The 14,577-nt window shown below is 33.5% G+C and overlaps 1 protein-coding gene across 4 annotated transcripts in view; it reads right to left on the reverse strand.

Moving 5' to 3' along the window:
- The window catches only part of KYNU (kynureninase), a 96,473-nt gene that overhangs the window by 41,905 nt on the left and 39,991 nt on the right, over nucleotides 1-14,577 (reverse strand). For all 4 annotated transcript variants that reach the window (XM_028510056.2, XM_036023542.1, XM_036023543.1 and 1 more), the window contains 3 exons: nucleotides 11,643-11,714; nucleotides 10,675-10,749; nucleotides 8,004-8,150 (listed from right to left, as the gene is read on the reverse strand). In XM_028510056.2, the coding sequence (XP_028365857.1) occupies nucleotides 8,004-8,150; nucleotides 10,675-10,749; nucleotides 11,643-11,714 (294 nt within the window). The remainder of the gene's footprint in view (nucleotides 1-8,003; nucleotides 8,151-10,674; nucleotides 10,750-11,642; nucleotides 11,715-14,577) is intronic.

Genomic DNA, 14,577 nt, shown 5'->3' on the forward strand with positions numbered 1-14,577 from the left:
CCCAAGTAGTCAGCTAAAATTTTTATTTTACTTTTAAGAATAAAGTTTGTACTTACTTAAATTTAAATTTAGTTAAAAGAGTAAGTAAAAAAATATGATTGGGATAAAATGTAAACCCCATACTTGAGTACCTACTTCATGCAAATTTTCAAATAAACAGATATTTCTAAAAGATTTTAATAAAATTACACACAGGGGTCACACTCTGAGACTGATACAGCCACTGAGAACCTTGCTTTATAGTCACTCCCCAGAGTACTGCAGCGGTCTTCTAACCATTCTAAGTACTGCCAGCCTGCCTTCCTCCAATACATTTCCTACACCACTCATTCGATTGTGTGATTCCCCGTACCTCTTCAAAGAACCACCTATTAACTTCAGAATGTAACTCATTTTCTTTGGTATGGCTTTTCACTGTATCGAATCTGGCCCTTTCCAGCTTTCTTGTTGGGGGTACCCCATACATATCTCCCTCTATTTGCATAAATCCTTCTATGTCTCTAGGGTACTATCCTTCCTCACTTGCCTAGGGAATTCAGATTTTGATCACAATGTAACTTCTATGGAAACATGCCTTTACCAAAGCCTCTCTCTTCTCACTCATTTTACAGCCCTGTTTGCACAGATATCTTATAGCCAGTTTACCTCTATTTTTACACAATATAAACACAAATTATTGTTGAAAAAATAAAGGAATACACAAATAATAAAATCATAAAATTGTCAAATATTCTTTAAACTGTTATATTTTAAAAGAATATTACTTTGAAGTCCTTTCTTTTTGTCATAATTTTATTGCATAATCTATTGAGAAAGCAGCCTTTAAAATGAAATTTCTTGCCCTGGCTGTTGTGGCTCAGTGGATCGAGTATCAGCCTGAAAATCAAAGGGTCACCAGTTTGATTCCCATTCAGGGCACATGCCTGGGTTTGCAGGTCAGTTTCCCAGCTAGGGGTGTGCAAAAGCCAACCACACATTGATATTTCTCTCCCTCTCTTTCTCCCTCCCTTCCCCTCTTTCTAAAAATAAATAAAGTCTTTTAAAAAATAGATAAAATAAAAATGAAAATAGTCATTTAAAAATGTTCAAAATCTATCTCAATAAAACAAATAATATCATGTGTTTTGTTCTTGCCATCTTTAACAAAATACTAAATATAGTTTTAACCAGTAAAATATTATACACAGGGCCTATGTATAATATTTGCACAGAGCACTAATGTAGAAGCTAGATTAATCCTTTAAGACAGATTATTTTAAAGGAGATATTGATGAGACAGGCAAATCTAGAGATGAGAAATATGACGTGGGGAGCATGGTAGTATTTTGATAATAAAATATAAGGTGAATGTATTAGTTAAGATGGTATGAGACAGAGCTAACAGCTGTGTGCAGAGAAAGAGTAAAGGACTTGGGAAATAGGAAAAACAAAAAGATCTTGAGACCCTGAAGACCTTAGTAATTTGTAGATGAAAACATCTTACAATCTAAAAGAGTGCTTCTAAAAACAAATGCCAACTTGTTTTTTAACTGGGAAAACAGTGATTGTCTTCTCTGTTTATTATCAACATAAGTACAAAACTTAAGGAGAGAATAAAATGGATTATCTTCTTGAGTCTGTCTGCTGCTCATAAGGACCTCACACAAAATATAGTTTGATTTATTTCAGATACCGAAGATAGGAAAAATAGCTCAAGGTAATATTTTAAGGTTAATTTAGGTTATTTTAAGGTTAATTTAATATTTACTGACTTAATGAAGCACTATGCATGTTCTAAGTGTGCCAACAAACAAAAATGAAATTGGAAAAATAACTCAAAATTTATAAAAATGTATTCTGATTTTTAGAGTAATTAATCATGTAAGTCACTCTTCAGGAGTTTTTGAATCTGTTTAAATGGGAACAGAGTTGTGACTTTTATGCAATATATGATCCATAAAAGTTTGATCTACTCTTGCTAATGCACACTCACTTATTCTTCCACTGGCCAAACAAGTGTACATTTAAATATAAATGACAATATGCAACACACAAGCATAAATCTGTGATTTTTGTAGGGTCCACCCTCAATCAGTCATTAAACACTCTATTGACATAATCTTCTTAAATCTGAAAGTTAAGTTAGGCATAGAAATAATTGCAAGACAGTGCAATAATACATCATGCTATAAAATATAATTGAAAGAGATATTTATCTTGACAGAGGAGCACAGAAATTTTGTTTATGGTCACTAATTGAACACTCATGTTTCTACAGGAGTTACTCAAGTAATATACGAATTTGGACTATAAAAATACTTTGCTTTACCCTTTATTGTAAGAATACTACACCATGAATGTAAGTACTTAAGCCAGCTGGCACTGTCCTTCTGTGCAGGAGTCAATAGTACAAGTGGAAGTTGTGTTGAACTTCAGGTATGCAAAATTATAAAAGGCTAAAGTGATTTGAACTTTTTCCCATAAATGTTAGAAAAAGAATGCTGGTCATCACATGGAAGAAATGCAAGGCAGGGGATCGAATAAGAGATGCAACCTTTCCAACAGTGGTCAATTAACTTCTTGAATGCACATTGAATTTTAAGCTTTATTTACCTATTTTTATGTGCCTGTCCTGTTATAAAGTGGATTGAAAGCAATCATATAATTCATTAGTCACATGGTGGTGATACTTTTATTGGGAAAGAGACACGCTTAGGTGTAAAATGGAAATATGCTCTTTCATAAGGGATTTTTCTAGTGGTTACTATGCTAATCTAACATAGACCCATTGATGAATGGACTACAGAGAGCCCAGAAATAAACTCTCATGTATATGGTCAATTAATCTATAAGAAAAGAGGTTACAACATACAATGGGGAAAAGACAGTGTCTTCAATAAATGATATTGGGAAAATTGGAGAGCTACATGCAAAAGAATAAATCTAAACCTCTATTTTCCATCATATAGAAAAATAAATTCAAAAGGAATTAGAGACTTGAATGTAAGATGTAAATCCATGAATCCATAAATTTCCTAGAAAAAAGCATAGGCAATATTCTTTTTGACATTGCTCTTAGCAATAATTTTTGGGGCAGTCTCCTCAAGCAAGGGCAACAAAAGCAAAAATCAACAAATGGGATTACATAAAACTCAAAAGATTTTGCAAAGCAGAAAAAATCAACAAAATGAAAAGACAACTTACTAAATGGGAGACGATCTTTGCAAATGATACATTTGATAAAGGTTTAATATCCAAAATATATAAAAAAAATTCTTTCAACTTAACACTAAAAAAACCCACAATTCAATTAAATAATAAACAGAGGACCTGAAAAAAATATATATAGTACATATAATATACCTATATTATATATAATATATATTCCCCAAGGGGACACCCAGATGACCAACAGACATATGAAAAGGTGCTCAACATCACTATCAGAAAAATTAAAGTTAAAACCACAGTAAGAGCCCTGGCTGGCGTAGCTCAGTGCGGGCTGTGAACCAAAGCATCGCAGGTTCGATTCCCAGTCAGGGCACATGTTTGGGTTGCAGGCCATGGCCCCCAGCAACTGCACATTGATGTTTCTCTCTCTCTCTCTTTCTCCCTCCCTTCCTCTCTAAAAATAAATAAATAAAATCTTTTAAAAAATTAAAAAACCACAGTAAGATATCAACTCACATCTGTCAGAATCACCACCATTAATAAATACACAAATAAAAATACTGCAAAGATGCAGAGAAAAGGGAACCCTTGTACACTCTTGGTGGGATTGTAGATTCAGTATAGAGATTCCTCAAAATTAAAATTAAAGCTGCCATATATACCAGCAATTCAACTTCTGGGTATTTATCTGAAGAAAACAAAAATGCTAATTCAAAAAGATATATGCACCCCTTTGTTCTTTAAAGCATTATTAATAATATCCAAGAAATGAAAGCAACATAGATATTCTTCAGTAGATGAATGGATAAAGATGTGATATTATTTAGTCATAAAAAAGAATTAAATTTTACTATTTACAACAATACAATGGACCTAGATGTTATTATGCTATATGAGTTAACTCAGAGAAAGACAAATACCCTATGATCTAACTTACATGGGCAATCTATAAATAAATGACTAAACAAAACAGAAATAGAACCTGAGATATAGACAACAAGTTGATGGTTGACAACAGGGAGAGGGTGATGAATGAAAATATAAATAAATAAATGAATGAAATCTTCCCTTCCCACTCAAAAATATTGTGCAATAAAATCCACAGGCATATGGAGAAAATGTTTTTTTGGGACAGCACTTAAAAACTTGGTGACACAAAAAAATGGATAAGCACCTGATAAAGATGACAACACAATTTCTACACATGTTAAATAATTAAGAAACATATAATAAATGGGCAGAGTTCTTGAATAATCTTTTTTTCAGGAAAGATAGACAGATGGCCAGCAGACACATGAAAACATGCTCAACATCACTAATCATCAGGGAAATGCTAAAATGAGATATCATCTGTCAGAACAGCGATTATCAAAAAGAAAAAAAAAGTGCTGGTGAGGATGTGGAGGAATGTGATTCTTCATACACTGCTGGTAGGAATGTAAATGGTGCAGCTGCTGAAAAACAGTAGAGAAGTTCTTCAAAAAATTAAAAATACTGTTACCATATGATCCATCAATTTATCTTGTGGGCATCTATTCAAAAAATCTGAAACAATAATTTGAACAGACATACATACCCCTGTGTTCATTGAAGTATTATTTAAAATAGACAAGGTATGTAAACAAAGTGTCCATCAATAGATTAATGGGCAAACATGGTGTGCTACATTTATACAATGGAATATAAATCAGGCATAAAAAGAATGAAATCTTTCTATTATGAGAACATGGACATGCCTGGATATTATGCTTAGTGAAATAAGACAGAGAAAGACAAATACTGTGTGATTTTGCTGATACATGGAATCTAAAAATCAAAACAAATGAACAAACAAAACAAAATCTAAACAGATTTATAGAGCCAGGAAACAAAGTAGTGTTTACCAGAGAGGGGAGTGTATGCAGGGTGGTAAAATAAGTGAAGGGGTTTAAAAGGTATAAACATTCAGTTTTAAGATAATGTTATGGGTGTATAATATAAAAGATAGGGGATATAGCAATAATATTGTAATAACTTTGTATGGTGACAGATGGTAACTAGGCTTATTATAAAGTTCATTTTGTAATGTATATAAATATAAAATCACTATGATGTACTCCTGAAACTAATAGGATAATATATATGTTGGTTATACATCAAGAAAAAAACTGCAATGTAGCTATTATTACAAACTAATTAGATCTGCTTTTGAGAGCAACAGAGGGTCTTATTCAAGCTGGTAGTAGTATATGCCAAATTGATACAACACTTTTAAAAGTTGGCATTATTGATTAAAAATCATCATACACACACCTAAGAATTCCACTTCTAGCTACATATTTAGCAGACATGTGTATGAATGCCTACCCAAAGAATATGAATGCTTCCTATAAATGTTCAAAGTAGCATTTATTTTAAAAGCCCTGGAGTGAAAATAAAACCTAAATATCTATCCTGATTGAAATGGATAAAAATAAATTGTGATCTATTTCATATACTGTAATAATACACTGAAATGAAAAAAAAAACATAACTACTGCTACATGCAACATGGATAAATATTACAAATGCAATAGTCATCAAGTAAGCCAGACACAAAATAAATATATTAATCCATTTATATGAAGTTCAAAGATGGACAAAGCTAGTATAAAGTTAGAAGTCAGATGAGTGATACCTTTGGAAAAGTGGTAACAGGCAGTATTTAGAAGGTACAACTGAGGATTCTGAGTAATATAAATGTTCTAGAAGTTTCTTGATGTAGGTGTGATGGTTTTAAGGATTCAAAATAACTTATCAAGCCACTGATGATTGTTGTTCTTTTTCACATGCATGCATTTCTTTAATGAATATGTTATTCAAAATTCCTGTCTTCAATTTCCTTTTAAATAATTTAGAGCCATACATCAAAATCTATTCTTGTTGACTTCCATTGCTCCATACTAACATGATTTTTGTTTCCATACCTCATTTCTGAAAGCTTTCCTCTTTTTTTTAATCTCACTGAGCCATTCCTAACAGCCTTTTCTAGAATTTCCTATCTCTTTCTTGATTGACACCTTTAATATTCTCTCTGCCTCTCGTTCAGGTTTATCTTTATACACCACTTAAGAGAGCTATGCATGCCTCCATTTTGAAGAACTTTTCTCAACATCCAGTGAAAATAGGGGGAAGGGAACTATATAACAAGAGTATAAATGTTTGTTAAAATAATTTTAAAATGGATATATCTAAGTCTACTATAGCACCATTCAACTCCCATAGTGTATCATACTCTTGTGGTTTCATTTAGATGGAAATTCTTGCTTTTATCTTTATTTGACTGAAAGCTCCGAAAGAAGTTCAGTTGGCAGGCACTTACTACATTTTTTAACTGAAAGAAAGCATGCAAAATTCTGAGAGAATGATTTTAGCACCCCAAGTAGTTAAGAGTGAGAATAGCATATAACACCTAAGTAAACAAGTGCATTTTACTTTCAAGTGCGAAATAAAAGAAAATGTACATCTGAGCACTTTCCCTAACTTCATATTTGCTGAGGACAGGAGAAGGTGGAAGGTGGCCATCACTTAACACCAGAATGTGTACAACTGAACCAATATTCTGTACTCTTCCACATCTACACAAAATGTATGAACTGGTTCTTGGCATTCCAAAATAATCCTTTTGAAAGCAGAGACTCAGAAAAGTCAAGTAACTTGATTGAGACTATATAAAAAATGATGTAGCCAAGATTTGAACCTCAGATTGTGTGGTTGACTCCTAAACCCATGGTCTTACTTCTGCATCTTTGTGTTCGTTTCTGTGAAGGCTAATGAGATGTACATGTATACTGAGGGACTCAGGGACTGCTGATTTCTTGTATAACATTTTAAAACATGATGTTTTATTGGCCTCTTTTTATTTTGGTGCTTAACATTTAATATCTAAATTAAGAAGACATTATCTTTATATCTTTTGTAATGTACCACTTTCACAGTTATCCATCAAACCAGTTGGAAGTCGTGGTTGGAAATTCCTAGAGACTGCTGGTAATGGTGCTAAATTTCTCTTCATTAGTTCCATTCATTAGCTTCAATAACTGAATACATTCACTAGAGTTCACACGTACATTGCTCCCATAACTTATTAATGTTCAGAATAAAATTAGATTGTCATCTTTTTGAATACAAGACTTGATTGCCAAATCAAATAAAACTTATTTAAAGATTTTAAATCCAAATTTTAAATGTTGAGTATTGGTCCTCTCTGATTAACAAATGTTAAAATAACATATTTATAAACACATATATAAAAAGACATAATTTCAAAATGCTAAACAGTTTAATGTGATTTAGTAATACTTAAGGAATTGTGATAGGTGGAATCATTTCTTAAGATTTTTAGGGGGGGAACATCTTCCTTAACATAAACTGTGCAAAACTCAATCTACTCATAAATGTTTATTCTTCATTTCTTTTTCTTCAGATATCTAGGATTAATAGAGAGTGAATTATATTTAAAACGAGTCACACTAGGACAAATAGTCCTAGAATGTAGTTACTATCCTAAACATTCCATTTACTTCTTTTGACTAAGCAGCTCATTACCATTAATACTACCTGCAGGAAGCTCACCTGTTCTGTTATTAGGGGTAAAGGTTGAGACAGGAGATGCTAGTAAAAAGGTGAGACCAGAGAAGTGACAAAAAAAGGTTTATATAGAGATGCCTAAAGCAAAATAGATTATAGGTTTTTTAAATGCAAATCTTTCTCTTTTTTTAACTTTTTAAATAATTTTACACAGAGAAAAATGCTCTTTACTCGAGGTGCAATTAGCATACTTCTCAGTAGAGTGATGTTTGGGTGTGATAGGAAGGAGCAAATGAGGCGCATACCTTTGCTTGCCCTGCTTTTGTGATGGCGGGTATATTAAAGAACTGTCCAGTGTAAAAATGCAGGCCGCTGAACAGGATCACTGCAATAGAGTCTCCTTCCTTCTCAATTACTTCAAGGATATCTTCTGTTCTCAAGGTCTCTTCCCCCTAAAGTTGAGTAAAGTCTAAGTTACATCATATTCACAATAATAAATTTCTTTCTTCATATTTCCCAACCTAAAATTTTCCATGGTCTCTTTCCCACCATAAGTAAAATCAAAGGTAAATTCTTTTCAGGTTATTGATCTTCCAAAATTTGGCAAGAGAACAGCATTTGAGCATGTTTTGTCTTATTATTAAGTAATAATAATGGAAGAGTAGGAAGAGTTTATAAAGTGTATATTTTTACAGAACCCTAATTGATTTATTTTTCAGTTTTTCAATTAACTGTTATTATATGCTTACCTATAAATCATTTCCTTCCTATTCCTATTCAATAAAATACAGGAAGTAAAATTTCATGAAATATTCAATAGTGAGATAATTTTTAAGAAATAAGTATTTCAATATAATATGTTTTTTAGTTCAAATAAAAACACATACATATTTTATAAATAAAAACTTATGCACCTTTCATCTGAATATAACCTAACCAATATCTTCTATTAACAAGCATTAAATCTCCTCCAAAGAAATCTAAAGATCAAAACCCAAACATGAAGAAAAATATCAATAAAACTCAATTATTAAGGTTATTTTTCTTCACATCTCCCTAGCTAAAATTAATGATTGGTTACTCAGTGAAAATTGTGAATGAATTTAGATTTGGTCTTACAAACAACATGAACAAAAAGAAATCAGCTACACAGGAAGTATCAACTTCTTTCATAACAAGTTTTATCTATTTATGAAGTATTAAGGACTCTTCTCCAGTGCTGAATCTCACATGATTGTGAGGTCAAAGCATCACTAACTGTATTAATATCTGAGGAAAACTTGTTATTGTATTCATAAGTGTTCCTTCAGTTATGTTTAACTTTTGGTAATTCTTGCTGCTTGCTAATTACTGCATCCCATGTCAGACATAAGTTACGTATATCACAAACATAATGCACACCCTAAGAAGCTTAAAACTTGCTTACCAAATGGAATCTATGAAAACAATATTGATATTGAAGTCTCTAAGTTGTTAAGTGATGCATACTTTATATACAAAAAAGAATGATTTCAGTAACTCTGAGAAAATCTAAGTAAAATTAATAATGCAGTAATATAGAACTCTTTTTTCCTAAAAGACTCGAATATGATGAGCCCACCATAATTTCAAAAAGAGTAGGGAAAGTACTCAATATAATAATATGTGTTATTTATTTTAAGACACAGTATTAAGCAAATAAATATATTTATTAAATATAGAATATGGCAACAACTTTCAACTGGTGTGTGGCAAAAAATTTCAAAACATGCAATACTCAACTATTTAGCCATGAATGCTGACCTCTTTTCCTTTACGTTGCTAAATAAAAAAATGACAATAGTCATCCAATGAGAAAGAATCAGTGTTATACCTATTTTTTTGTCAGATTGCCAAAATATAACATTTTTTTTTGGTGTGCCACGGACTTTTAGTAATCAGTTTATGTGTACCATGAGAGGAAAAGGTTGAAAATTCCCAGGATATGGTCCTCCTTCGTGTTGACTTGCTCTAATCTAGTAGTGCCCAAAAGTGCCCCCAAGATGATGACTACCTAATGAGGCTTCATAACATTTGTCATCTTTAAAATTAAGATGTGATATATTGGTGGCTATATTCATTTTTGTTTGACATTAGCTATTTATACATGCCCTATGAAAACATATCCTCTCACAGGTGTGGGAACTTTCTGGTTCATTGATTTATTGCATATTGATCAATAAAGTGAATGAAGTAGATTTTAATTCCAAGTATTCTGAGTTGAGAGAAACAAGTGCTCAAACACTGGTTTAACAGCCTGGTAGCATTGTTTGTGAAAACTAAAATTTATTCTATGTGAATCTCTTAGTGTGAAATTTCACAAGCTGCAGGGTTTGTATGTCAAAGTTTCTACAGTTTAGACATATCTCTATTAATGTAAAGTGAGCAATATTTTAGATCTTGAACATATGCTCAAATATTTTAGGTATTTCCTTTGTTATGTGTTTAAATATGAAGGAATCCCAGAGAGATAAAGTAACTTTCCTAAAGTCCCTTAACCAGTAAATTGGTGGGTATGAAATTTCTCAGGTTTATATTGGCCACTTATAAAGCCCAAGCTTTTTCTACTATATGACATCCCTTCCTGCCCCTTAATCTGAGCTCAGAAGAAAACATTTGATCCTTAGATTAAGAAGAGATAAAAGACTGGCGTTATTCAACAGTTTCAAAAAATTATCACTAGTTTTTAATGTTATTTTAATCTGTAGAAAATGACATTTGAAATTAAAATTTGCAGTAAAACAATATGCTTGTAATATGACTAGCCTTTGAAAAATAAAAATAAATATATATCCAAGTTACTTCTCCATTTTTAGCAAAATGATCTGTTACAGAAACATAGGTCTTTTATACCTTCTTGAAAATTCCATTGAAATAATGAAGACAATAAATTGAAGAAAATTGTAAAAATCAATATTAAATAGAGGCATGATGAATATTTATTTGTTTCTCATATACCTCTCTTGGCTCTATTATCCGCATGCTTTTGTCAATGCTGAGTCTGTGAAGTTGCAGCTGGGATTCAATAGCATACTACAAAAGAGGGATAATTTATTGAATTAAGTCAAATATATAGAAGTACTTTGAAATGAACTCTGAAAATACATAATAAAATAACAATAAAAGTGTACTGTTATATTAAATCCAAGGTCAAGGTTAAAAATGATAAACAAAACACATTAGAGAAGAACTGCTTAATTTAATTTACATGTTCAAGAATCTGAACATTTCTTAAAACACTAAATAATAAGATACATGAAAACACAGAAGTGATCTAGACTTTATGGGGATACAAGAAACTTTTAGAATAGGATACTAAATCACTTATAAAAGTCAAAACCAGAATTTACAAAATAACCAAAGTGAGTAGTGTCAATTTACTAGTCTAGAACACAGCATATAGAAACGGCTTACCCTAGAAAAGGCAAGATAGTAAAAGGAAAGAACATCAAAATTTCTCTTCCTTGAGAGTACAAGATCTGAATGGGTTGCAATTACAGTGACATTGAATTTTTTCAAGATATTAATTGAGGTTTTTTTTAACTATAGCAATGACTACTAACATGGGCAGAACTATTTGTACCTAAAGGGTTAAGCACTGGGGTATGTATCAATTTGATTTTATATAAAATAAAAGAGTAATGTGAAGTAACAAAATGTTTCTAACTACACTAGAGTTAGAGGAGCAGTTTGTTCAATGTCATAAAAAAACACTAACAAATCAATGTGCCTGTTCAATTCTTACCTTTCTTAGCATGTGCTTTACATGAACAAAAGAAATAAAGATACAATTTATTTTAAAAAAATGCCTAAATTAGAACATTTGACAGTTTTTTTATTCTAAGTTTACTTGGAAAAGTAAGGCAAGTGATACACTCTTCTAGAAAGAATAGGTAGAATATAAATATAACTTGAAGAATCCTTACATGATCTGAAGGGAAGGCTTTGGCTTCTAGAAGAATTTTATGCCGTTTTGGTGTAGGCTTAAAAAATGATAACTGCAACAAAATGGATTTATTGATAAAAGAATTAATGCACAATTATACATTTATTTATATTATAACTACACACCATTTTATAATCTTCAGCATTTTAAATGTATTAATTACACATCTAGGTGTCTGTCAAGCATATCTTTTCCAATTAGCCTTGTTTCCAATGAATTATAAAGAGAAAAAAAATACTGGCTCATTATATTTATTGATGTAGAAGCAAATTCAGGAGTGTTGCGTGGGTCTCTGGCCAGCAGTGATCACGGAACACTGCGGATGGCTGGACGAAAAACACACGAGAAAAAACATGCACAGAGACAAACTAGTTTCTCTGGAGAAGTAGGGATGAAATGGCCACCCCTTCTAGTGAGGAGCGCGCGGATTTACCATCCATACCTGCTTTTATTGGGCTCATTTTGCATAATAATTCAGGTAAAGTACAGTACTCATTAGTGGGAAGTAAGAAACTATAGAAAACAAGGAACTCTGCCAGTCTATTTTGAGTCGGGATCAAAGAGCTGTAAGACTTTGAGGAACCAACTTTCTCCTCGGACCCCTCTCATTCAACTGAGAGCATTCTAAACAAAGAAGGTTTCACAGTAATTTACATATTCTTTCTTAGGCCTGATCACCCAGGGAATCCGCCCTTTTCTGCACAGAGCTGCACCACCCTGTCATTGTTTCAGGCTTAGGTGGAGCAGGGGAACTAAGGCAACCAAGAGATAAGGAGATTTTCTCCCAGATGATGAGAACTCAGGCTATGTCAAAGCCGAGGAGTGAGGGTCCATCACCCCCTTTTGCTGCAGCCCCCCAAGTCCTTCTTTTGGGGGGCCTCCCAAAGTGATCGTGCCTGTCTTAGGTCATTCCCCCCATGGGGAATCTTACCCATCTTTGGCTAACTGACCAAGCTTTTTGGGGTTCAGTTATGAATGAAGCAGCAGAAGCAGCAATCCTGCCAGGGAGATAAGATTTTGTCTCCTTGCTGGCTTAGGGTTCCAAGGGCGTTCCCTTAGCCTTAACCTAGGTGGGGGTTTCAGCTCCTGATACCAGGGTGATTCCCAACACAGGACAAAATGTGAATAACAAAATATAAACCCTTAAAGTTATTTAAATTTTAATCAAAAATCATCTTCCCAATGCATTCAATGGTAATTTCTCTATTGTGAGACTGAAATCTCATAGCCTATACATGTCTTATTTATGTTGACTTATCTTCCACTGTAGATTTGGTTTCTAGTACAGAATATTTTCACTGCTTTATTATTTTATGGGATTTTATTTTAGGTCCAACTAAAATGTACCTAAGCCCTAATATGAAACATTTCACATTTCTAGAGGCACCAGGGAGAAGTGGCTCATTTATTCAGTGGGGCCCTTTTATTTCTCCCCACAGCTCCTGGGGGACTGACAGTAACAGTAGTAAAGATGATCACCACCACTAATTCAGTGTCAGTCACTGGTGTGAGTGCTAAAGCAATTTTTACACAGTATTGCATTTCACACTTGTACATACCTACAAGGTAGTTATTATTTTCCTCATTTTTACAAAGAATAATATTAAGATTTAAAAATGCCATAACCTTGTCCAAATTCAATGAGGCATTAAGTAACTTAGGTGGGAGTCAAACCCAGAGGTGTCTGAACTTAAAACTATGCTTTTTACCTTGATATTTAACATACTCCATAAGTATGTTTCTTCAGTCATATTAGTTATCATTTCTCCATTTTACTAAAGTAAAATATTAATATCTTCATTGTGCATCTTGGTCATGTAGACATGTTAACAAAAACTTAAAAAGAAATTTCAAAACATCAAGCAATTACTATAGATGTTATACTTCAAATCCAGAATATACTGGGTTGACCAAAAAGTGCATCTGTTTTGTTTTATAAAATGAAAGACACATTTTTCATTTTCACTAATAACTTCATTGATTTGGGTATTTTGAGTATGTCTGCTATCTCCCATAGGGTATCATGTTGATTGTTCTCAATTTATGTCTCAATTTGGTTGCTATCAACTTTAATTGGTCTACCCAACCATGAGCATCATCCAGCAAGAAATCTCAGGCACAAAACTTCGCAAACCACTTTCGACACCTTTGGTCTCTCACAGCACCTTCTCCATATCTTTTGTTGCATTTCCATTGCATTTTTGTCTTTCTTCAAATACTATGGTAAAAATATTGCATATGGTAAAAAATATTCAGTATTAGAATAGCTACACAAAAATTCAGCAATCTTGACAAGTTTTTTTTAATGCACACTGATATGACAGCTATCATAATGTTGTTACAGGGTGCAGCCAAGAGGGGGGCCCCCAAATAGGCATTTGAAATGGGGTCCAGAACTTAAGGTGTCCAGGAGATTTTGGGATGTCTCCATACCCCACCCCAGGGTGTGGGTTGGGGGAAGGGACAAATGGAGCAGGGCCATTGAGAGCTGTTTAGCATAGCAAAAGCCTTGCAGCTAAGCTCTGGCGTGGTCATTTAACATATCTATAGCCTTTGGCTGGTTGCATAGATATGTTAAGTAGCTGTGATCAGCTCTAAGACAGGGGAACAGAAGTAACTTCCCCACCTAGATGTAACGGCGGGGCGGGGGGGGGGGGGGGGGGGGGGGAGGTCCCCTGCGTTATAGCGCCTGCGTGGGAGCTCAGAGAGGATTGGCTCAGGACATGGGGCCACGCCTGCCCAGACTCAGGATGGCAGCCCAGTAAAGCTGGAAGGATACGAGTTCTGGCATGTGAAGCCGAGTGTGGGAGGGGTTGGAAATGAGGCTGCAGAGGAAGATTGGCTGCGGGGATTTAAAACCCAGATTTGGCGACCATTTGGGGGAGAACCGTGCTGCTTTAGGAAGGAGAGCCATG

This window comes from Phyllostomus discolor, chromosome 4 (assembly GCF_004126475.2).
Source record: "Phyllostomus discolor isolate MPI-MPIP mPhyDis1 chromosome 4, mPhyDis1.pri.v3, whole genome shotgun sequence".
In the NCBI taxonomy this organism is placed as follows: Eukaryota; Metazoa; Chordata; class Mammalia; order Chiroptera; family Phyllostomidae; genus Phyllostomus; species Phyllostomus discolor.